General features: G+C 43.7%; 1 protein-coding gene across 1 annotated transcript in view; it reads right to left on the bottom strand.

The window, feature by feature from the left end:
• LOC128702139 (protein stum homolog) overlaps window positions 1–24,218 on the bottom strand; it is a 35,073-nt gene that overhangs the window by 10,134 nt on the left and 721 nt on the right. Inside the window, exon 1 of the mRNA XM_070102728.1 lies at window positions 24,143–24,218. This exon is cut by the window's right edge and continues 721 nt beyond it. Within this exon, the coding sequence (XP_069958829.1) occupies window positions 24,143–24,218 (76 nt within the window). The remainder of the gene's footprint in view (window positions 1–24,142) is intronic.

The following is a 24,218-nucleotide window of genomic DNA, read 5'->3' as shown; positions in this document are numbered from 1 at the left end:
CAGAAAATATATACCGTGAGACGTATGTCTGCTTATATATATATAAATATATATATATATATATATATATATATATATATATATATATATATATATATATATATATATATATATATATATATATATATATATATATATATATATATATATATATATATATATACATACATATATATATATATATATATATATATATATATATATATATATATATATATATATATATATATATATATATATATATATATATATATATATACCCCCGGTTGGCGATACTAATCCGTTCCTGAGAGCTCATCGTAAACCAAAAATATCGAAAAGCGAATCAATTTTCCCCATAAGAAATAATGGAAATCAAATCAATCCGTGCAAGACAAGCAAAAGTATGAAAAAAAAACTTTTACCACATGAAATATTAAGTTTAATGCAATAGAATAGTAATTACAATAACAACAATAACAATAAATAACGAAAGAATAATTGACACTTACCTTTAATGAAGATCTGGTGATGATTGATGGGATGGGAGGAGGGGAGAGTGTGGATGGTGTTAGCATTTAGAAGGGGAATCCCCCTCCATTAGGACTTGAGGTAGCAAGTCCTTTTCCGGGGTTACTTCCCTTCTTCTTTTAATGCCATTAGGACTGGCAGCCTCACCATGCCTAATCACACTATGTATACCACTACGATTCTTAAATCTTTCAAACCAACCTTTGCTGGCCTTAAATTCACTCACACCACCACTAGTTGCAGGCAATTTTTTTACCAAATCGTCATGCAACTGCCTAGCCTTTTCACAAATGATTGCTTGAGAGATGCTATCTCCTGCTATCTGTTTTTCATTTATCCACACCAATAACAGTCTCTCAACATTTTCTAACACTTCCGGTTGCTGTTTCGTAATCACAGTTGCACCTTTTGCAAGAACAGCTTCCTTGATTGCCATTTTCTTGCTCACTATAGTAGAGATGGTTGATTGGGGTTCACTATACAACCTGACCAGCTCCTACACACGCACTCCACTTTCGTACTTTGCAATTATCTCTTTCTTCATTTCAACAGTCATTAGCACCCTTGGTCTCGAAGGGTTGGCACTGGGAGCTTTCTTGGGGCCCATGGTGACTTATTTTGCAAAAACAGGCACCAAAAACAGTGATAATATGGATAATATGGAATGCACCGAATGTATCCTTAGATGCGCGCACACTGGCTGGCTTGTAAACACTGGCACACACCGGGCAGTTCAGGCCACACATGGACACGTCTCCTACGAACCACATCGCATATCGGGTTTTGTATCGGGAAGCAAGGCAAATTTTCTGCGATATAATGCATCGGTTACCGGATTTATCGAATACTGATAGCATCGCGAACCGGGGGTCCACTGTATATATATATATATATATATATATATATATATATATATATATATATATATATATATATATATATATATATATATATATATATATATATATATATATATATATATATATATATATATATATATATATATATATATATATATATATATATATATATATACACTTCTTATTGTGTGGAAACCAAATTGTTTAATAAAATTTGAAAATTAAAACCTACACAGCCTAAAAATCAATGTAAACCTCTCGATGAACAAAACTCGTCATTGCTTAAGGTTTGAAGCCCATCAGAAGAGGTATTCTCTAGTTCTTGTTCCATAGCCTGAAATATTGATTAGGCTATGGAAGAACTGTTCTTCAGGCTGAGGGACTGACTGCCTCAACACTACACGTTAGGTTAGGTCAGGTTCATCAGGAAACAGGACATGTGTTTCCTGACGCGGGTCTTGGTCAGATGATGACCCGCCTTTGGAGCTTTTGGTCATATGACCGAGGCCTTCTGCTGGTTCACCGGTCCACCCCTTTAAAAATTATGGTCATTTATAACCACTGTTATTAGTGTGTTAGTATTTTTAACACTACAGGTGGTCTATAGTTATCGCTGAGGGTCCAACAAACGCAAGTTTATTTGGAAACTGGCATCTACTAAGTTCAAACTTATCAGATAATATCACATCCACAAGATGCATCAGCAATGATGGAGGGAAAGCCTATCAGAAGTGAGAAATTTTTTTTGAGTTATTTTACGCAAAAATCTGAAACAAAGACAGCAGTGCCTAACTGTGTATAATAATGCTAAAAGACTAGTACTTAGATTTATATAATAAGAAGTATAAGTAAAATCTAAGAAGGATAAGTAAAATCTACATCTCTATACATCATTATTAAAGCCTCACTTCGATCATGCGCTTCAGTTCTAATCACAACCACAAATTTTAAAGAGGTGGACTTGTAAGCCAGTGGAAGGCCTCGGTCAGATGACCAAAAGCTCCAGCTGTGGGTCATCATATAACTAACACCCGCGTCAGGAAACACTTGTCCTGTTTCCTGACAAACCTTACTTAATCTAAGCCTCAGTTCTGGTCTCTATATTACAGAATGAATATAAATTAATTAGAGAACATACAGAGAAGGATGACATATCCACATCTTCCTAATATCACCATAACATTTGTCAAACGTCATAAATAGGGAGCTGATAATATCTAACCCAGAAATAGTTAAACAATAGATTCAAGATGGATAAATTGAGATTCGGAAAATAGACACAAAAGTTCTGGTTTGGAAATAGAGTTGTAAACGAATAGAACAATCTGTCAAGTAGTGATGGAACCTAGCGCATTGGGAAGCTTGAAAAAATAGGCTGGACAAATATATGTGAAAGATTAGGCTTGAGAAGGACCTGCCTAGAATGGCCCAGTAGGTCTGTTGCACTCCTCAATTCTTATGTAAAAAAAGCAGTGATGAAATTGAGACACATGTGCAACATCTGGGTATCTTTAAAGATACCCAGATGTTGCACATGTGTCTCAATTTCATCTTGTCGGTATTGTATACCATTCTTGTACAACCTGTCAGACACTGCAACATCATGGAATCTTGATTCTGAGGACATGCACATAATCTTCACGACTACGACAACTACTACTACAACTAACCCATCTCTTTGAGTAGGACCTACTTCCACTGGGGAATCCCGCCTACCAGTGACTATGCCCTCGTCTGCTGCCCGTCCCATTTCCACCTGACGTTACTGTATAAGCGTCAGGCGCCTTGCTTCTGCTTCAGAATCTCCACGACTATGGTGCTCTTCGCACCTACTGCTAGGTTGAGGGACTGATTACCTCATCTTCTGTACATAGTTCTCCTGTCTTCAAGTTATGTCCTGGAATTTGTATTGAAAAAGCCACTGGATGGCGAAACGTCTACAATAAAGATACCCAGATGTTGCACATGTGTCTCAATTTCATCTTGTCAGTATTGTATACCATTCTTGTAAAAAAAAGCAGTGTAGAATGTATACCAAGAGATATTTCTTGCCAAACAGTGGCAGATGGTTTGAAGAATACCAGAGTAAACAGTGTGACAGGGAATATTAAATTCTCTTCTTCTTCCTACTTATCATCATCAGAGTATTAACCATAAACTCTAAATACGTATGGGTCACGCAATTCTAGTTTGGAAGGGATGTCAGTTCAAAAAATATATATTACGTAGCTGGAATACAAGCATATATAAGTACTATATCATTATTATTTTCCATAATGTCACGTCTCGCATGTCATAATGTAACGTGTCATGTCTTACATGTGATATAATGTAACGTGCCATGTCTTGCATGGGATATAATGTAACGTGTCATGTCTTACATGGGATATAATGTAACTTGTCATATCTTACATGTGATATAATGTAACGTGTCATGTCTTACATGTAATATATTGTAACGTGTCATGTCTTACATGGGATATAATGTAACGTGTCATGTCTTACATGTGATATAATGTAACTTGTCATATCTTACATGTGATTTAATGTAACGTGTCATGTCTTACATGTGATATATTGTAACGTGTCATGTCTTACATGGGATATAATGTAACTTGTCATGTCTTACATGTGATATAATGTAACGTGTCATGTCTTACATGGGATATAATGTAACGTGTCATGTCTTACATGGGATATAATGTAACTTGTCATGTCTTACATGTGATATAATGTAACGTGTCATGTCTTACATGTGATATAATGTAATGTGGCATGTCTTACATGTCATAATGCAATGTATCAGTACCACATTTGTCATAATTTATCATTGGGTAAAGCAACAGCCTCGTGTGAGGTTTCCAATTTATTCACAGTGGTAGTGATGGTGGCGGTCACAGTGGTAGTGATGGTGGTCACAGTGGTAGTGATGGTGGTGGTCACAGTGGTAGTGATGGTGGTCACAGTGGTAGTGATGGTGGTGGTCACAGTGGTAGTGATGGTGGTCACAGTGGTAGTGATGGTCACAGTGGTAGTGATGGTGGTCACAGTGGTAGTGATGGTGGTCACAGTGGTAGTGATGGTCACAGTGGTAGTGGTGGCGGTCACAGTGGTAGTGATGGTGGTCACAGTGGTAGTGGTGGTGGCGGTCACAGTGGTAGTGATGGTGGTCACAGTGGTAGTGGTGGTGGCGGTCACAGTGGTAGTGATGGTGGTCACAGTGGTAGTGGTGGTGGCGGTCACAGTGGTAGTGATGGTGGTCACAGTGGTAGTGATGGTGGCGGTCACAGTGGTAGTGATGGTGGTCACAGTGGTAGTGGTGGTGGCGGTCACAGTGGTAGTGATGGTGGTCACAGTGGTAGTGGTGGTGGCGGTCACAGTGGTAGTGGTGGTGGCGGTCACAGTGGTAGTGATGGTCACAGTAGTGGTGATGGTGGTCACAATGGTAGTGATGGTGGCGGTCACAGTGGTAGTGATGGTGGTCACAGTGGTAGTGGTGGTGGCGGTCACAGTGGTAGTGATGGTGGTCACAGTGGTAGTGGTGGTGGCGGTCACAGTGGTAGTGGTGGTGGCGGTCACAGTGGTAGTGATGGTCACAGTGGTGGTGATGGTGGTCACAATGGTAGTGATGGTGGCGGTCACAGTGGTAGTGATGGTGGTCACAGTGGTAGTGGTGGTGGCGGTCACAGTGGTAGTGATGGTGGTCACAGTGGTAGTGGTGGTGGCGGTCACAGTGGTAGTGGTGGTGGCGGTCACAGTGGTAGTGATGGTCACAGTGGTGGTGATGGTGGTCACAATGGTAGTGATGGTGGCGGTCACAGTGGTAGTGATGGTGGTCACAGTGGTAGTGGTGGTGGCGGTCACAGTGGTAGTGATGGTGGTCACAGTGGTAGTGGTGGTGGCGGTCACAGTGGTAGTGGTGGTGGCGGTCACAGTGGTAGTGATGGTCACAGTGGTGGTGATGGTGGTCACAATGGTAGTGATGGTGGCGGTCACAGTGGTAGTGATGGTGGTCACAGTGGTAGTGGTGGTGGCGGTCACAGTGGTAGTGATGGTGGTCACAGTGGTAGTGGTGGTGGCGGTCACAGTGGTAGTGGTGGTGGCGGTCACAGTGGTAGTGATGGTCACAGTGGTGGTGATGGTGGTCACAATGGTAGTGATGGTGGCGGTCACAGTGGTAGTGATGGTGGTCACAGTGGTAGTGGTGGTGGCGGTCACAGTGGTAGTGGTGGTGGCGGTCACAGTGGTAGTGATGGTGGCGGTCACAGTGGTAGTGATGGTGGTCACAGTGGTAGTGATGGTGGTGGTCACAGTGGTAGTGATGGTGGCGGTCACAGTGGTAGTGATGGTGGTGGTCACAGTGGTAGTGATGGTCACAGTGGTGGTGATGGTCACAGTGGTAGTGATGGTGGCGGTCACAGTGGTAGTGATGGTGGTCACAGTGGTAGTGATGGTGGTGGTCACAGTGGTAGTGATGGTGGCGGTCACAGTGGTAGTGATGGTGGTGGTCACAGTGGCAGTGATGGTGGTCACAGTGGTAATGATAGTGGCGGTCACAGTGGTAGTGATGGTGGTCACAGTGGTAGTGATGGTGGTCACAGTGGTAGTGATGGTGGTCACAGTGGTAGTGGTGATCACACTTTCTTACCTACCCTCTTTCTTACCTACCCTCTTCCTTACCTACCCTCTTCCTTACCACCCTCTTTCTTACCTACCCTCTTTCTTACCTACCCTCTTTCTTACCTACCCTCTTTCTTACCTACCCTCTTTCTTACCTACCCTCTTCCTTACCAACCCTCTTTCTTACCTACCCTCTTTCTGGCCCACCCTCTTCCTTGCCTATCCTCTTCCTTACTCACCCTCTTTCTTACCTACCCTCTTTCTTACCTACCCTCTTTCTTACCTACCCTCTTTCTTACCTACCCTCTTTCTTACCTACCCTCTTTCTTACCTACCCTCTTCCTTACCTACCCTCTTCCTTACCCACCCTCTTTCTTACCTATCCTCTTCCTTACCTACCCTCTTTCTTACCTACCCTCTTTCTGGCCCACCCTCTTCCTTGCCTATCCTCTTCCTTACCCACCCTCTTTCTTACCTACCCTCTTCCTTACCTACCCTCTTTCTTACCTACCCTCTTTCTTACCTACCCTCTTTCTTACCCACCTTCTTTCTTACCTACCCTCTTCCTTACCTACCCTCTTCCTTACCCACCCTCTTTCTTACCTACCCTCTTCCTTACCTACCCTCTTTCTTACCTACCCTCTTTCTTACCCACCCTCTTTCTTGCCTACCCTCTTCCTTACCTATCCTCTTCCTTACCCACCCTCTTTCTTACCTACCCTCTTCCTTACCTACCCTCTTTCTTACCTACCCTCTTTCTTACCTACCCTCTTTCTTACCCACCTTTCTTACCTACCCTCTTCCTTACCTACCCTCTTTCTTACCTACCCTCTTTCTTACCCACCCTCTTTCTTACCTACCTTCTTCCTTACCTACCCTCTTCCTTACCCACCCTCTTTCTTACCTACCCTCTTCCTTACCTACCCTCTTTCTTACCTACCCTCTTTCTTACCCACCCTCTTTCTTACCTACCTTCTTCCTTAGCTACCCTCTTCCTTACCCACCTTCTTTCTTACCTACCCTCTTCCTTACCCACTCTCTTTCTTACCTACCCTCTTCCTTACCTACCCTCTTTCTTACCTACCCTCTTTCTTACCTACCCTCTTTCTTACCCACCCTCTTTCTTACCTACCCTCTTCCTTACCTACCCTCTTCCTTACCCACCCTCTTTCTTACCTGCCCTCTTTCTTACCCACCTTCTTTCTTACCTACCCTCTTCCTTACCTGCCCTCTTCCTTACCCACCCTCTTTCTTACCTACCCTCTTCCTTACCTACTCTCTTTCTTACCTACCCTCTTCCTTACCTACCCTCTTTCTTACCCACCCTCTTCCTTACCTACCCTCTTTCTTACCCACCCTCTTCCTTACCTACCCTCTCTCACCCTGGCTGCTGGGCCATATAACGACACATGTACACCTCAGATAGCCTACATTATTCATGGCAATAACGACCTGTGCTGTTACCAGTCCATGGTGCTACACCTCACTTCCTCAACGGTGCAAAAATGGTGTTTTATATTTGAGTTTTCTGAAGATTATACTAGGCCAAATGAGTATATTTACCACCTATAAGAATTTTGTGTTTATTGTAACTATAGCATAATTATATGATAGTTTATGAAACAATGTACATAAAATATATATAAAATATTTTACCTTAATGAAATATTTGACTTAAATTAGCTTCATTATCAGACAATTTATTGGACAAAATATATAAATTTTCACCTTTGGCGATTAATGATAATAATAATAATAATAATAATAATAATAATAATAATAATAATAATAATAAATTTGGTTAAAAGGCATTTCGACACCAGCTCAGTAATGTAGTTATTGATAAATACACAGGTTAAATAGACCTATGAAGTGGTCTATTTCTAATTGTCCTCATTACATTTACGTTATTGTAAGAATATATTCCAGAAAACACTTCAATTGTTCCATATGTATATATATATCAGTAGGCTTGGTGTGGTGCAATAGGCCTACTGGAGTGTTTCTTTGTTATGCCTCCCAGTAGAGGGTGGGTAGGCTGGACACCTTCACAGCACCTCCCTCATCTGCCTCTCAGATATTTCTGTCGTGGGTGTGGTCGAGGAAGCGACTTCTCCTTGCCGACCTCTCTCCCTCCTTCACTTCCTCTCTCTCCCACCCCACACGCCTCCCTCCTTCACTTCCTCTCTCTCCCACCCCACACACCTCCCTCCTTCACTTCCTCTCTCTCCCACCCCACACACCTCCCTCCTTCACTTCCTCTCTCTCCCACCCCACACACCTCCCTCCTTCACTTCCTCTCTCTCCCACCCCACACACCTCCCTCCTTCACTTCCTCTCTCTCCCACCCCACACACCTCCCTCCTTCACTTCCTCTCTCTCCCACCCCACACACCTCCCTCCTTCACTTCCTCTCTCTCCCACCCCACACACCTCCCTCCTTCACTTCCTCTCTCTCCCACCCCACACGCCTCCCTCCTTCACTTCCTCTCTCTCCCACCCCACACACCTCCCTCCTTCACTTCCTCTCTCTCCCACCCCACACACCTCCCTCCTTCACTTCCTCTCTCTCCCACCCCACACGCCTCCCTCCTTCACTTCCTCTCTCTCCCACCCCACACACCTCCCTCCTTCACTTCCTCTCTCTCCCACCCCACACACCTCCCTCCTTCACTTCCTCTCTCTCCCACCCCACACACCTCCCTCCTTCACTTCCTCTCTCTCCCACCCCACACACCTCCCTCCTTCACTTCCTCTCTCTCCCACCCCACACACCTCCCTCCTTCACTTCCTCTCTCTCCCACCCCACACACCTCCCTCCTTCACTTCCTCTCTCTCCCACCCCACACACCTCCCTCCTTCACTTCCTCTCTCTCCCACCCCACACACCTCCCTCCTTCACTTCCTCTCTCTCTTCCATCCCACACAGCTTCACTTCCCCTCTCTTCTCCCACCCTCACACCTGCTTCCTTCCCTCTGTCACTCATCTACTCTCCCTTTCATCCTCTTCCTCTCCTTCCTTTAATGTTGCCTTCTCTCTCATGAGTCACGCTTCCTAGGTGAGGAGGAGGAAGAAGGCGAGGAGGATTAAAGATGAGGAGAGGAGGATTAATAATTTAAAGTCGAAGTGCATGTTGACCCAGGACGAGGACGACGCTGATGAGGTGAGCAGAAAATCAGGAGGAGGAGGCTGAAGGATAAGTGAGGGGATAGAAGAGATACGGGAAAAAGGGAAAAGGGGGGAAAGTGAGGGTGATAAGTAGGTTAAATGGCGGCCGGAGGTTATGAGAGTGAAGCTGGGCTGAGGAAAGAGGTGAAGGGAGGGAAGAGGGAGAAGAAAGAGGGCAGGGTAAAGAGGAAGTGAATACTACTTCCAAGTATAGAGTCCAGCATACATAAGGGGGATTACCAATAGACCCCTGGTTGTCTTCATAAGGGAGCTGGACAGGCACCTAAACTTAGTAACTGACCAGCCGGGCTGTGGTTCATACGCTGGACTGCGTACGGCCAGCAGTAACAACCTGATTGATCAGGGCCTGACCCACCACGAGGCCTGGTCATGGACCGGAGCGCGGGGGCGTTGATCCCCGAAACGCTCTCCAGGTATTCTCCAGTAAGAATTCTCTTCTTGATTCGCGGTTATTCTCCCGGTCCGGGTCTTTTCCAGATGGTGACCCGGCCTTGGCTCCCTGTCGTGGGAGTGTTTGAGACCTATGTCTGCCATGGGAGGAGGTACAAGTACCTCCTCATCTTCTGGGACCAACTGTCCCCAGGCCAAGGCCCATTCCCCGCTCCCACGGGGCTCGTAGGGAGAAGCTAGGCCTCTGGTCTGCCATCTTCCCCGCCCCAGGGGGGCTCGTGGGAATGGCAAGATATTCTCTTCATTAAGACCAGTGTACTTATTCACCTTGAGCACGTGAACCTAAAGGCCTTAAACAGCAGAGGGGAAGAAAGGAATAGTAGAAAGGTAAGAAAGCAACGGGGGAGGTGGAGAGAATACAGAGGAAATACAGGGAAGGGAAGGAGTAAGAAAAAGCGTGAGGAAAGGAGAAAAAGTGGAATGATCGTCAATGATACTTCCAGCTTATAAATTATATTCAGAGTTGAGATCAAAAGAGATGAGGAAGTTTGGTGGGGGAGAGGGGGGTTACCCCATTAAAGCTGCAGTGGTGGTGCTTCCCCACACACACACTGACCCTATTTCATCTCAACCCCCAAACCCACGCCTGCAACCCCCCCCCCTCCCATTACCACATGCTCTGCATAACCATGAACTTTCCTGCAGCCACAACTGTCACCTATCTCTACAAACATTGCATCACGCTGAAATAAATTATTATTAATTTTATTACACTCGTTTCTCTCGACACTCAGATCGCTGAGCTCAGCACAGGCAAGTCAGAGATCACTGCTGTCACTGTCTACCATAGTGTCACCTTTACTATTCTTGAAACTGTTGCCCCCACCACCGCCATAGCAAACTGGCTATAATGAACTGGTCATTTCCCTGCTGAATAAACTAACAACAACTCTTACCCCAGATGGAAATGAGTGAGGGAGTAAATAGGTTGAACGTGACAAGAGCAGCGGGTATGGATGGGTTTAAGAAGAATAAGTCACAATACCGTGATTAGAACAATGTAAAAATAACACACACTTAGGAGATGATACGTTAGATCTACGATGTTTCGGTCCGTCCTGGACTAACAGGTTGTCCTAAGTTTCCTAGTCGAGTCTGTGGTTAACAAGGTAATACTGACAGCGGGCGGGGATCGTGTTGGAATGTAGTGGGTTAGTTAAGTTAGTACATGAAACATGAGAAGTTTTATATGCTGAATATAAATAAGAAGAGCACGACTATGAGAACTGCTAGAAATATAAGGACTGAAAGACTAGGCTAAATGGAATGAATATAGAGGAAATGAATCAATTTAGATATATGAGAGTAAATGTGATTGCAGATGGATGGCTCCATGAAGGATGAGGCGACTTAGCAGACGAGGGAAACAAAGTAGCAGGAGCATTAAGAAATATGTGGAGTCACATTAGTTTGTCAATGCACATAAAAAGGGAGAATGTATCACAGTACAGTGGTTCCAACACTATTGTATGGGTGTGATACATAATTTTTTTGCAATACTGTAGCAAAATGAAGGTTGCATGCAATGGAGATATCATATAAGAGGGCACTGTGTACTGTGAATATTGTGTAGAGAATAAAGAGAGAAGAAATTAAAAGATAGCACGGCATTAATCCAGAGAGAGGAGGAGAGGTTGGTAAAAAAAGGCTGAAACAAGAGAGGTTGATAAAGAGGGGAAAATAAATCAATAGTGGAGAGAAGGGGGTATAGGGAACGTCCATTGAGATTTTGAAGACCCTGGAACTTCGTGAAGGCACGTACAAGGTGATTGATTAATTTTTTTAGAGAAAATTACTCCCACAACTGTCAAAACAAAATGCATTTTTAACGAAAAATTTGATGGCTGAGCCTTTGTTAAAATCACAATGCACAAACTGGAAAGAATTATCACTTATTTTTCACGGGGAAACGCTAAAACTGTAAGGGCCATACAACACCTGGGTAATGGGAGGTAAACAGACTTGATTCAAGCAAAGGGAGAGTAGCTCCAGGTCGTTGGATAAAGAGCCCTCCGCGGCACCAAGCCTCCCCCCCTCCTCCCCACTTAGTGAAATTTTAAGAGAAATCTTAAGACAACTTAGTCTAAAATTTTCTCTTCAAATTGAAGGTTAGTTGTTAATTGTTCCATCCACGGTATTGTAGGTTAGTTGTGAACTGTTCCAGCTACGGTATTGTAGGTTAGTTGTTAATTGTTCCAGCTACAGTATTGTAGGTTAGTTGTGAACTGTTCCAGCTACGGTATTGTAGGTTAGTTGTTAATTGTTCCAGCTACGGTATTGTAGGTTAGTTGTGAACTGTTCCAGCTACGGTATTGTGGGTTAGTTGTGAATTGTTCCAGCTACGGTACTGTGGGTTAGTTGTGCATTATTCCAGCTACGGTATTGTGGGTTAGTTGTGAACTGTTCCAGCCATGGTATTGTGGGTTAGTTGTGAATTGTTCCATCCACGGTATTGTGGGTTAGTTGTGAACTGTTCCAGCCACGGTATTGTGGGCTAGTTGTGAACTGTTCCAGCTACGGTATTGTGGGTTAGTTGTGAATTATTCCAGCTACGGTATTGTGGGCTAGTTGTGAACTGTTCCAGCTACGGTATTGTGGGTTAGTTGTGAATTGTTCCAGCTACGGTATTGTGGGTTAGTTGTGAATTGTTCCATCCACGGTATTGTGGGTTAGTTGTGAACTGTTCCAGCCACGGTATTGTGGGCTAGTTGTGAACTGTTCCAGCCACGGTATTGTGGGCTAGTTGTGAACTGTTCCAGCTACGGTATTGTGGGTTAGTTGTGAATTATTCCAGCTACAGTATTGTGGGTTAGTTGTGAATTGTTCCAGCTACGGTATTGTGGGTTACTTGTGAACTGTTCCAGCCACGGTATTGTGGGTTAGTGGTAAATTGTTCCGGTCACATAGTTCACTCAGTGCAGCCTCCCTGTGACATTACAGTGTGTCACAGCGTGGCTGTACTGAGAGCAAACATGTTCTTGACATGTCATCATAGACGAGTGGCTGGGTGATCGACCTTCCTGCCACTCTTGTTTCATCTCCTGTCGCCCTCTTTCCATCTGCCCCTTCCCCTCCATCCTCTTCTTTTTGCTCTCTTCCCTCCACCCTCTTCTCTCCACTCTGAGCCGTTCCCCGGCCGACCTCTTAGCCGAGAGCCGACATCAAACACCTCCCCGCGCCGGCAAGCAGTTCGTAATTAAGGAACAAGAGAGAGAGAGAGAGAGAGAGAGAGAGAGAGAGAGAGAGAGAGAGAGAGAGAGAGAGAGAGAGAGAGAGAGAGAGAGAGAGAGAGAGAGAGAGAGAGAGAGAGAGAGAGAGAGAGAGAGAGAGAGAGAGAGAGAGAGAGAGGGGCAGACAGAAGGCAGCTAATATACCATAAGGCGGGCAGTCACCAGTAACTTTACTCTGCCTGTACTTTTAACAATATCACGCCATCATCAGCGGTCCTCTTTTTACGATGGTGATTTTGGTCAGCGTATCCTAGTTAGGGGTCGCCGCCCCCTCCACTCGTTTGCAATTTATCCACAAATGTCTCGCTTTCCAGGTGGAGACGTCCAGTATATTTACCGAGGTAAATGACATTATTCTTGATATTTATAAATACATCTTATTATTGCCAATGTTGCTTCTTGGTACAGCTGGTTACCTACTAAATTAAGTCTGACAAACCAGCTGTAAATTAGGACAGCTGGTTTAATATATATTCTCGCTATTTCAGTGGAAACTTGCATAACACTCGCTTTATTTATTAAGGAAGAAACATAAATTAATTCCTTCCACATGATTATGGTGAAATTATTTTATTTTCATTATTCTAAAAAAAATAAGCGCTAAACGCACGTGACTCGTGTATGTATGTATGTGTATATATATATATATATATATATATATATATATATATATATATATATATATATATATATACAAACACTGATCTCTGGCTGAAGGAGACTCGAACCTACGAACCTTAGAACAAGGTACGCAGTGCTATACCAAACTCACCACACTGGACAATACCTTGGAGTCCAGCTTGCGCTAGACTTTGATCCAAGGCAGCCAGCTTTCAGGGAGAAGGCTTACAGCTTTTCATCTCATCCCCTGCATGGACCAGCCTTACTAGAGATTTTAACAAGGTTCGTAGGTTTGAGTCTCCTTCAGCCAGAGATCAGTGTTTGTGTATATTTCGCCTGCTCTCGCGAATTCCTTATATATATATATATATATATATATATATATATATATATATATATATATATATATATATATATATATATATATATATATATATATATATATATATAATACATACTATCTGGAATTGCAAGAAGCAATATTTGCATGGCTACTGAGAGAGGAAGAACGAGTGAAGCAGCAACCTACCAAACCACTAATGCTGACGGGGGCCAAAGTTTGTTCTCGTGTAGAAATATGCTGAATCTATATTTCCTGGCAAATCTTGAGAGTATCGTAGCCTAGTTGTTGGGTGGGACACGAGGGGGGATGTGTCTGCTTCAGCCTGTTATCTTGGATCTAAGATGAAAGACGTCATAGTCACAAGAAAAAAGCCTAACCTGTGACCTTTCTTCCTGTTATTGTTATTCTGCCTCAGTTTGTTTCTAGGTCCAGCTTTATTTAAAATATACAACCCACTCTCCCTTCCACCACTCAAGACGCAACTCACACCAGCAGACTAACTCCTAGGTGTCTACCACTACCTATATCCTTGAATTATATAGGACGAGTAGAAAAAACTAATTTTTTATAGGTTAGGTTAGATAAGGTTTGTCAGGAAACAGGACAAGTGTTTCCTGACCCGGGTCATATGATGACCCACAGCTGGAGGTTTTGGTCATCTGACCGAGGCCTTCCACTGGCTTACCCCTCCAACCCTTTAAAAATTATGGTTATGATTGACTTAAGAAATCGTAATGACACGATTGCAAATAATCCGTAGGATTATACAGCGCCTGTGGGGGGGGGGGGCATGGAAGGTATTCAGGCTTAATTCAGGGAACTGGAGCACAGATTCAATTCCCTAGATCAAGAGCCCCTCAAAAGCATCAAGGAACCTCCCTTCAGGGGCGTAATATTACGAAATGTATAATGGTGCCCTTAAATGGGGGTTACCTTGACGCTGGGGTTACCCCTCCTCTTCCTTCCATCAAACTCGATTACTTCGCATTCCCCAGCCGCTGTATGACCCATTACGGTACAATATTATCCATGTTATACAATACTAACAAGCTGATGAATAAGAGACATATGCACCACTAGGGTTTCAGTGACAATACCCGTGTTGCATATATTTTGTTCATCATAACCTTTACGTGTCTAACACTTCACGTAAATGTAATAATGGTAATCAGGTTACTACGTTTTTTATATTGTGTGTATGACGAGGCTGTAGGGACTGAACTGGGCGTTCATGCTGTGCAGTCTGCGAGGGACCCACAAGAAAAAGTGTTTATTAGTCTTGTAGCACCTGTGCCAAAGCTACAGAAATGTTTACTTATTTCAAAGGTTGTATACCATTCTTGGCACGGTGGGTCGGGTACGGTGGGTTGGGTACGGTGGGTTGGGTAGATGCTACCACATGCACAAACACAGAGGTCATAGCCACTGCTGCATTAATTTCAGCACGTGTGTTTATATCCTTGAAGATTTTATAGTATAATATTCTGAAAACAGTTTTAACAACCCATATACGCTCGCACACGAGCACATATGCTCACCCGCATACACATGCATACACATAAAAATATAAATATACACACCCACATTGCACACCCTAATATGCACTGTGTTCCCAGGTCACTAGTACTCATTCCCTGACCTGTACTTTGACTGGCATCAGAATAAACAAGGCAGGACTCATTCCCTGATCTGTACTTCCTGACTGGCATCAGAATAAGCAAGGCAGGACTCATTCCCTGACCTGTACTTCCTAACTGGCATCAGAATAAACAAGGCAGGACTCATTCCCTGACCTGTACTTCCTGACTGGCATCAGAATAAACAAGGCAGGACTCATTCCCTGACCTGTACTTCCTGACTGGCATCAGAATAAACAAGGCAGGACTCATTCCCTGACCTGTACTTCCTGACTGGCATCAGAATAAACAAGGCAGGACTCATTCCCTGACCTGTACTTCCTGACTGGCATCAGAATAAACAAGGCAGGACTCATTCCCTGACCTGTACTTCCTGACTGTCATCAGAATAAACAAGGCAGGACTCATTCCCTGACCTGTACTTCCTGACTGGCATCAGAATAAACAAGGCAGGACTCATTCTGTGACCTGTACTTCTTGACTGGCATCAGAATAAACAAGGCAGGACTCATTCCCTGACCTGTACTTCCTGACTGGCATCAGAATAAACAAGGCAGGACTCATTCCCTGACCTGTACTTCCTGACTGGCATCAGAATAAACAAGGCAGGAACGAAAGTTTTCTTTTCCACTATTCTAGGCTATAATCAGAAAAAAGTTCTGAATAAGGGTGGAAAAAATTAAATAAAAATAAAAATGAGGAGTTGCTCAAGAGAAAGGGGCGAAGACTTACCAATGGAACCACAGGTAAATGAGTACAAGGTGGTACACCAGCCTGGGAACAGTACCTAATCAAGAATATAAATATCTAAATGTTCGCTATGTGATTTGTACCAGAACTAAGAAGGAAATTACGAACTGGACCTAACAACACTAGTGGAGAGGAGGACCAGAGCAGGCATTTAAATATATATATATATATATATATATATATATATATATATATATATATATATATAGAATGGATAAGATGTAGTTTGAGTAACAAGAAAAGAGAGACAAGGGACATTAATGAAAAAATTCAATTTTATTTTTAAGCATAAGTGATAGTCATAACGTTTGCAGTTTGACTACTTACAGTTTGGATACGATTATAAGAGCATACCATCTTGTTTACGTTCAAGTCACAGTTGATGTGAAGCAAAGGAGTATTAGCAGCTACAAATGCAGATGAGCTATTATACACAGGGTACTTTAAAAAATGTTTTCGGTTTTATAGTAGTAAACGGAAAAACACTTGTTAAAGAGATGGTGGAGGCAAACCCCCATAATTTCAACAGACTCTGCTTAAAAATCTACAAAAGACAACCCACTGCACGTTGAGCAGTGTTTTCTGACCGACATTTTAACTTCTCTGTTTACCCTGTCTAGGTTAAGTTACGTTAACTTAAATTACTTCTAGTTAAGTCAATATAGTATCATCCCTGCTATGTTAGGTAACGCTAATCAAAATAAATCCCAAAATATGCTAATCCAATCCTACTTATCCCGAAAAAACTAAGTAATTAGAAGCCTGGGAGGATATTAGGTGGTGGTAATGGCGTTGCTGGTGCTCAACACTCACCATACATACACAAAACTCTCACCTGAAGGAAACCATCATCATGCCTGAGGCCAGGTTATATTACCTCAGCTTGACCACACCTCTATGGCCTCCCCCTCGCACATGTCTCACCTACTGGCTGTCACACACACTTTGCCATCTCATTTCCGCCACCGGCGCTATATATATACTACGTACATTCACTGCTACGCAGATTTTCAGTGACGAAATGCCATTGATGGATGGATGGATGATCCATCCATCATGGGTGGCTCCATGATGCTGTTCTTTTTGTTGTTGCTTGGGTTACTTTTGCTGTTGTTGGTCATGTTGTTTTGGCTATGTTATGGTTGATTATGTTGCTTTGTTATTTTGGCATCTGAAGTTAATCTTCACTTCTCTTTTCTCTTACTTTCATTTGCCTCTTCATGCCGTTTTCTTCCTGTAATTCTTTATTTTTATATAACCATTATATGCTTCAGTATCTTCACAAGTTCACAATGTCCTGAAAAATTGTTGTAAAGCACTGACGAAGACAAAGAACCAGGAAGCAGTTCTTAAAATGATTACCAATCCCTGCAACTTGCAAGATGTCTCATTACACTGATAGTCATCCATTCAACATAAATCCACTTATTACCAATCTTTTCAACATGCCTTAATGCACTGATTATCTCTACATACAATTTCAATCCACTAAGCCACCTACCTGACCACCAAGGTACGAACTATGGCACCCAGATACCACATGCATTATCATTGACTGTTGGAGGTGGGGGGTTGTGAGTGTTATTGACTACTCGTGTTGGTGGTGGGTGATTGTTATGGTAGACAGTATTGTGGTGGTGTGGCTGGTAGTGTTTTTGTTGATGGTGGTGGTTAGTATGGTAGTGGATGGTGGTGGTTAGTGTGGTAGTGGGTGGTGGTGGTTAGTGTGGTAGTAGATGGTGGTGGTTAGTGTGGTAGTGGATTGTGGTGGTTAGTGTGGTAATGGATGGTGGTGGTTAGTGTGGTAGTAGATGGTGGTGGTTAGTGTGGTAGTGGATGGTGGTGGTTATTGTGGTAGTAGATGGTGGTGGTTAGTGTGGTAGTGGATGGTGGTGGTTATTGTGGTAGTAGATGGTGGTGGTTAGTGTGGTAGTGGATTGTGGTGGTTAGTGTGGTAATGGATGGTGGTGGTTAGTGTGGTAGTGGATGGTGGTGGTTAGTGGTAGTGGATGGTGGTGGTTTGTGTGGTAGTGGATGGTGGTGGTTTGTGTGGTAGTGGAGGGTGGTAGTCAATGGAGTCACAATGAAACTGTGTTGACTTCTCTTTTCTAAGATTCAATGACAATTTTTGGAACTGCCGAATGTCTACGTTCTCATTGTTTTCTTTCGATTCAAAGATGTGAAACTTGGTGGACAGGGACAAGATAGACAGTGTTTTTTATGGCTGATATCTACAAGACATTCACATCGCTTCAAAGAAAGTTCCAAGCTGAAGCTTTTAAGAAGCACTCAGGAAAATTAATTTTATTTTTCATAGGCTTCTGGTTTAAGACTTATAGGTTCTGAGCAACTGGTTATATCAGTTACATGTTATCTTCAAGTGTTTTCTTTACAGTTTCTGATACAATATACGGACAAAAGTCTGGCGATATGAACTCAGAATGTGTCAGATGTTAAGTCAGGAATTTGCAGGACAGAGAGATTGATTTCAAGATTATGAGAAATCATTGGCTTGAAATTTATATGGAAGCAAAGCTGGTTGTCCACAGACATGAGCAAGGAATTTTTAAATGAAAGTAAACGTGACAATGGAGCTGTAGATATGATGCTGGAGTGCGTGTTCAACTAGAAAATTTTACAAAAATACAAACTTTTCAAAAGGAATACCTTTATGCTGGTGAGGTACACTGCATGACACAAAGGTTATGACTAGTAATGAAGAGCTTAAGTGAATAAATTGCTTGGGGAATGAAAATTAAAAAAAAAGCTTAATGCTTGAGATGGTTAACAAGCAGATTAAAAACTCGATTAAGAGGAAGGTTTAAAAAAATATATGACATTCGGAATAGAGGAGCGTGAATGCCATTATTTCTTCCCATGGGGCCTTGTATAATATCGGACATAAATCTGTGATAAAAACCACGGTAGTGAGAACGACGCTGACGCCTAGTGGGCTTGTGCCAGGGATCGATGATATAGTCTTATGCCCCCCCCCCCCACACCAGTGACACAGGTCGCATGTGGCGGGTCACGCCGTTGCTTTCAACTTATTGAAGAGAGTGGTGTGGTGGGCCAAGCCATAGACGGGAACACACGTAGTCTAAAATTCTTTCCAGAGTGTCTTTGTTGATGAGATCCATCCATCATTGCTGGATGGATCTCATCAACATTTCACCTTGTTCTCGCCCTCTATTTAATCATCTTCGTCTCATTCCTGGTTTTCCCCTCTCTTGTCGCCTCTTCCTATATATATATCATGTCCACGGCGACATCGTCCGCCTCTTCATTACAGTTTTTATCACACTTTTTATGTCCTGTGGAGTGGCTTGGCTCGCGTCCCTTCCAGACATCGTGTTGACACGCCAGTGATGCTGCTGGGTACCCCTCCCCCATCTCTCTTTTTCTCTCTTAAATTTTATCTCCGCTGTATGTTAATAGTCAATAGTGAGAGATGGTAATCCCCAAGTAATAGTAACTGAATCTCTGCTGGAAGAAAACCTTTGAAGCTGCCGTAGCTACGGAACAAATAGTAAATATCTTGACGATGTCATCATTGCTCTACTGAAGTCTCCCAGCTCAGGACACATTTCATTATTATTATTATAGTCTAAGCGCTAAACCCGAAAAGGGTCATACAGTACTGACATACACTGTGTATTATGGAACTCATTCTGTGTGATGAAATATGGCAAGGAAGCACATAACTATCATATAAAATAACGTAGCTGTATACTGTGCCTATTACCACCATGTAATTATCACTGCGGGTGTTCCCACAGTATAAGTATTTATTTAGGCTTGGGGTACATAGTATATATTTTTAAAAATGTTCTTGAGGGCACACAATGTAACTTACTTCCACTGGGTATCCCCACAACATAAGTATCACTATGGATGAATAGTGGAATACAAAAAATCAGTACACACTAGGGTGAGTCAGAAGCCTGAGTGTTCTCTTGCTTTGTGAAGCACTGTAAGTGCCCCCCCCCTCCTCTCTCTTTCAAACCCATATATCTCTTAATTAATTTTTCAATTCCACCAACTCCTTCTCTTCCCCATCTTCCCCTCACTTCCTTCCTTTCCTACCCTCCAATATCCTATCAGAAAAATAACTGTAGAACTCATCGGCATTTCGACAGGTGTGAAATTGAGGGCTGTACGTGTGTCTGTGCCTGTCTTTGTCTGGATGCTGGCCTTCTCTCCACATACCCATTTACCCTCCAATATTATTATTATAATCAAAAAGAAGCGCTAAGCCACAAGGGCTATACAGCGCTGCAGGGTTACCCTCCAATAGCTCTTCTCTAGAGGCTTGTCCCCGCCTCAGGATTGAACCCGGACCGTTCTGCTGTGAGGCGCTCCTCTCAATGCTGCTAGGTACTTTGCAATGCCAATCTTACAATATTAATATTATCTGTGCAAAGAGCTAAACCCTCTGGAGTCTTTCAGTGTTGGAGGCTCGATCCTCCATCTGGCAAGGCAGACACGCTACCCACCTAGTCTTATAATGGAGTTCTCACTTGTGTAAATTTTACATCCAGAGCTACTGTATGCGCCGTGATTCTATTATTATTGTTGTTTATTAATGCTTTTGTTAGCGTGTTGCTCTCACACCTGATATACCTGTGTCTGGTTCTCAGGGTGGGTTGTAGTTGCCTGGTGACTAGTCATTCCCTGTTCAGCCAGGTTATTTCTGCCCGCAGGCTGTACGCCATCATAGCCTACATCACAGTGACTGTTAAGCTCTCAACTTAAGCGTGATGTTAATGTGTTATTCTTTCCTCCTTTCCCCTTCCCCTCTCCCTCCTCCTCTTCTTCCCTCTCCAACGAAACCCAAAAAGCATCGCTTAACATCGCTGAGTTTTGTTGCAGTTATTGTCTTCCTCTGTGTGTGTGTGTGTGTGTGTACTCACCTATTTGTGGTTGCAGGGGTCGAGTCACAGCTCCTGGCCCCGCCTCTTCGCTGATTGCTACTAGGTCCTCTCTCTCCCTGCCCCATGAGGTCTATCATACCTCGCCTTAAAACTATGTATGGTTCCTGCCTCCACCACATCACTTTCTAGGCTATTCCATGGCCTGACTACTCTATGACTGAAGAAATACTTCCTAACATCCCTTTGATTCATCTGAGTCTTCAACTTCCAATTGTGACCTCTTGTGTCTGTGTCCCATCTCTGGAACATCCCGTCTTTGTCCACCTCGTCTATTCCACGCAGTATTTTATATGTCGTTATCATGTCTCCCCTGACCCTCCTGGCCTCCAGTGTCGTCAGGCCGATTTCCCTCAACCTTTCTTCATAGGACAATCCCCGTAGCTCTGGGACTAGTCTTGTTGCAAACCTTTGCACTTTCTCTAATTTCTTGACGTGCTTGACTAGGTGTGGATTCCAAACTGGTGCTGCATACTCCAATATGGGCCTGACGTAGATGGTATACAGAGTCTTAAACGAATCCTTACTGAGGTATCGGAACGCTATCCGTAGGTTTGCCAGGCGCCCGTATGCTGCAGCAGTTATCTGATTGATGTGCGCCTCAGGAGATATGCTCGGTGTTATACTCACCCCCAGATCTTTTTCCTTGAGTGAGGTTTGCAGTCTTTGGCCATCTAAACTATATTGTGTCTGCGGTCTTCTTTGCCCTTCCCCAATCTTCATGACTTTGCATTTGGCAGGGTTAAATTCAAGGAGCCAGTTGCTGGACCAGGCTTGTAGCCTGTCCAGGTCTCTTTGTAGTCCTGCCTGATCCTCGTCCGATTTGATTCTTCTCATTAACTTCACATCATCTGCAAACAAGGACACTTCTGAGTCTATCCCTTCCGTTATGTCGTTCACGTATACCAAGAACAGCACAGGTCCTAGGACTGACCCCTGTGGAACCCCGCTTGTCACAGGCGCCCACTCTGACACCTCGTCGCGTACCATGACTCGTTGTTGCCTCCCTGTCAGATATTCTCTGATCCATTGCAGTGCCTTTCCTGTTATGTGTTGTGTGTGTGTGTGTGTGTGTGTGTGTGTGTGTGTGTGTGTGTGTGTGTGTGTGTGTGTGTGTGTGTGTGTGTGTGTGTGTGTGTGTGTGTGTGTGCGTGTGTGTGTGTGTGTGTAAGGTGTGTGTGTAAGGTGTGTGTGTAAGGTGTGTGTGTAAGGTGTGTAAGGTGTGTGTGTACTCACCTAGTTGTACTCACCTAGTGAGGTTGCGGGGGTCGAGTGAGCTCCTGTCTTCACTGATCGCTACTAGGTCACTCTCCCTGAGCCGTGAGCTTTATCGTACCTCTGCTTAAAGCTATGTATGGATCCTGCCTCCACTACATCGCTTCCCAAACTATTCCACTTACTGACTACTCTGTGGCTGAAGAAATACTTCCTAACATCCCTGTGATTCATCTGTGTCTTTAGCTTCCAACTGTGTCCCCTTGTTACTGTGTCCAATCTCTGGAACATCCTGTTTTTGTCCACCTTGTCAATTCCTCTCAGTATTTTGTATGTCGTTATCATGTCCCCCCTATCTCTCCTGTCCTCCAGTGTCGTCAGGTTGATTTCCCTTAACCTCTCCTCGTAGGACATACCTCTTAGCTCTGGGACTAGTCTTGTTGCAAACCTTTGCACTTTCTCTAGTTTCTTTACGTGCTTGGCTAGGTGTGGGTTCCAAACTGGTGCCGCATACTCCAATATGGGCCTAACGTATACGGTGTACAGGGTCCTGAACGATTCCTTATTAAGATGTCGGAATGCTGTTCTGAGGTTTGCTAGGCGCCCATATGCTGCAGCAGTTATTTGGTTGATGTGCGCTTCAGGAGATGTGCCTGGTGTTATACTCACCCCAAGATCTTTTTCCTTGAGTGAGGTTTGTAGTCTCTGACCCCCTAGACTGTACTCCGTCTGCGGCCTTCTTTGCCCTTCCCCAATCTTCATGACTTTGCACTTGGTGGGATTGAACTCCAGGAGCCAATTGCTGGACCAGTTCTGCAGCCTGTCCAGATCCCTTTGTAGTTCTGCCTGGTCTTCGATCGAGTGTATTCTTCTCATCAACTTCACGTCATCTGCAAACAGGGACACCTCAGAGTCTATTCCTTCCGTCATGTCGTTCACAAATACCAGAAACAGCACTGGTCCTAGGACTGACCCCTGCGGGACCCCGCTGGTCACAGGTGCCCACTCTGTGTGTGTGTGTGTGTGTGTGTGTGTGTGTGTGTGTGTGTGTGTGTGTGTGTGTGTGTGTGTGTGTGTGTGTGTGTGTGTTATTCACGGAGTTGTGTTAGCCGGGGTCGGAATTATTTCGTGACCTTCAATGTGGTATAAAACTGAAATGACCAGGATGATAAAGTAATGGCGGCAGATTCTATACACAGCTTCAAAAATAAGTATGATAGGACCCAAGATGCTAGGAGGAAGTGAACTTGTAAAGGCCAGTTAAAGCAGCAGGACCAGGAGCTGAGACTTGACCCCCGCAACCACAAACAGGCGATTACGCACATACAGCAATTTTCATAACACTTTCGAAAGAGAAGAGAGATGCAGAAGGATAGAAGAATGTTAGTGGCAAACACAGTGGAATTACAACGGAATATACTACAAGGCGTAGCAGGTGCTACTCCTTGTTGCATATTGTAATTGAAAACATAAATACTGAAGATGGGACACAACGAGGTTGACGTTACTCGTATAGGTACAAAGAGCACCCTTCAAGCAGGGTACCTTAATGACGAATATAAAGGCACAATGCTGTGACTGGACCAATATCAGCAGTAACAGACTAGTTGATCAGGCCCTGATCCACCGAGATGTCTGGTCACAGACCGGGCCGCGGGTGTTTGTGTAGTGTACCTTGATGTTTGTGAAGTGTTCTTGATCTCGTGGAGCTACCATTTACATCGAATATTAACCCAGGTGGTGTACGACCACTATGGATTCAAGCTTCTCGCACTATTCCCTCACCTTGTTGTTCTCAATCCTGTAGGAGGCGGTGGAGGATCTTCGACGCTTCTGGATACCAATACCACCGACGGCCAGC

Source organism: Cherax quadricarinatus, chromosome 83 (genome assembly GCF_038502225.1).
Source record: "Cherax quadricarinatus isolate ZL_2023a chromosome 83, ASM3850222v1, whole genome shotgun sequence".
Taxonomy (NCBI): Eukaryota; Metazoa; Arthropoda; class Malacostraca; order Decapoda; family Parastacidae; genus Cherax; species Cherax quadricarinatus.
This window is presented reverse-complemented; position numbering and strand designations above follow the sequence as displayed.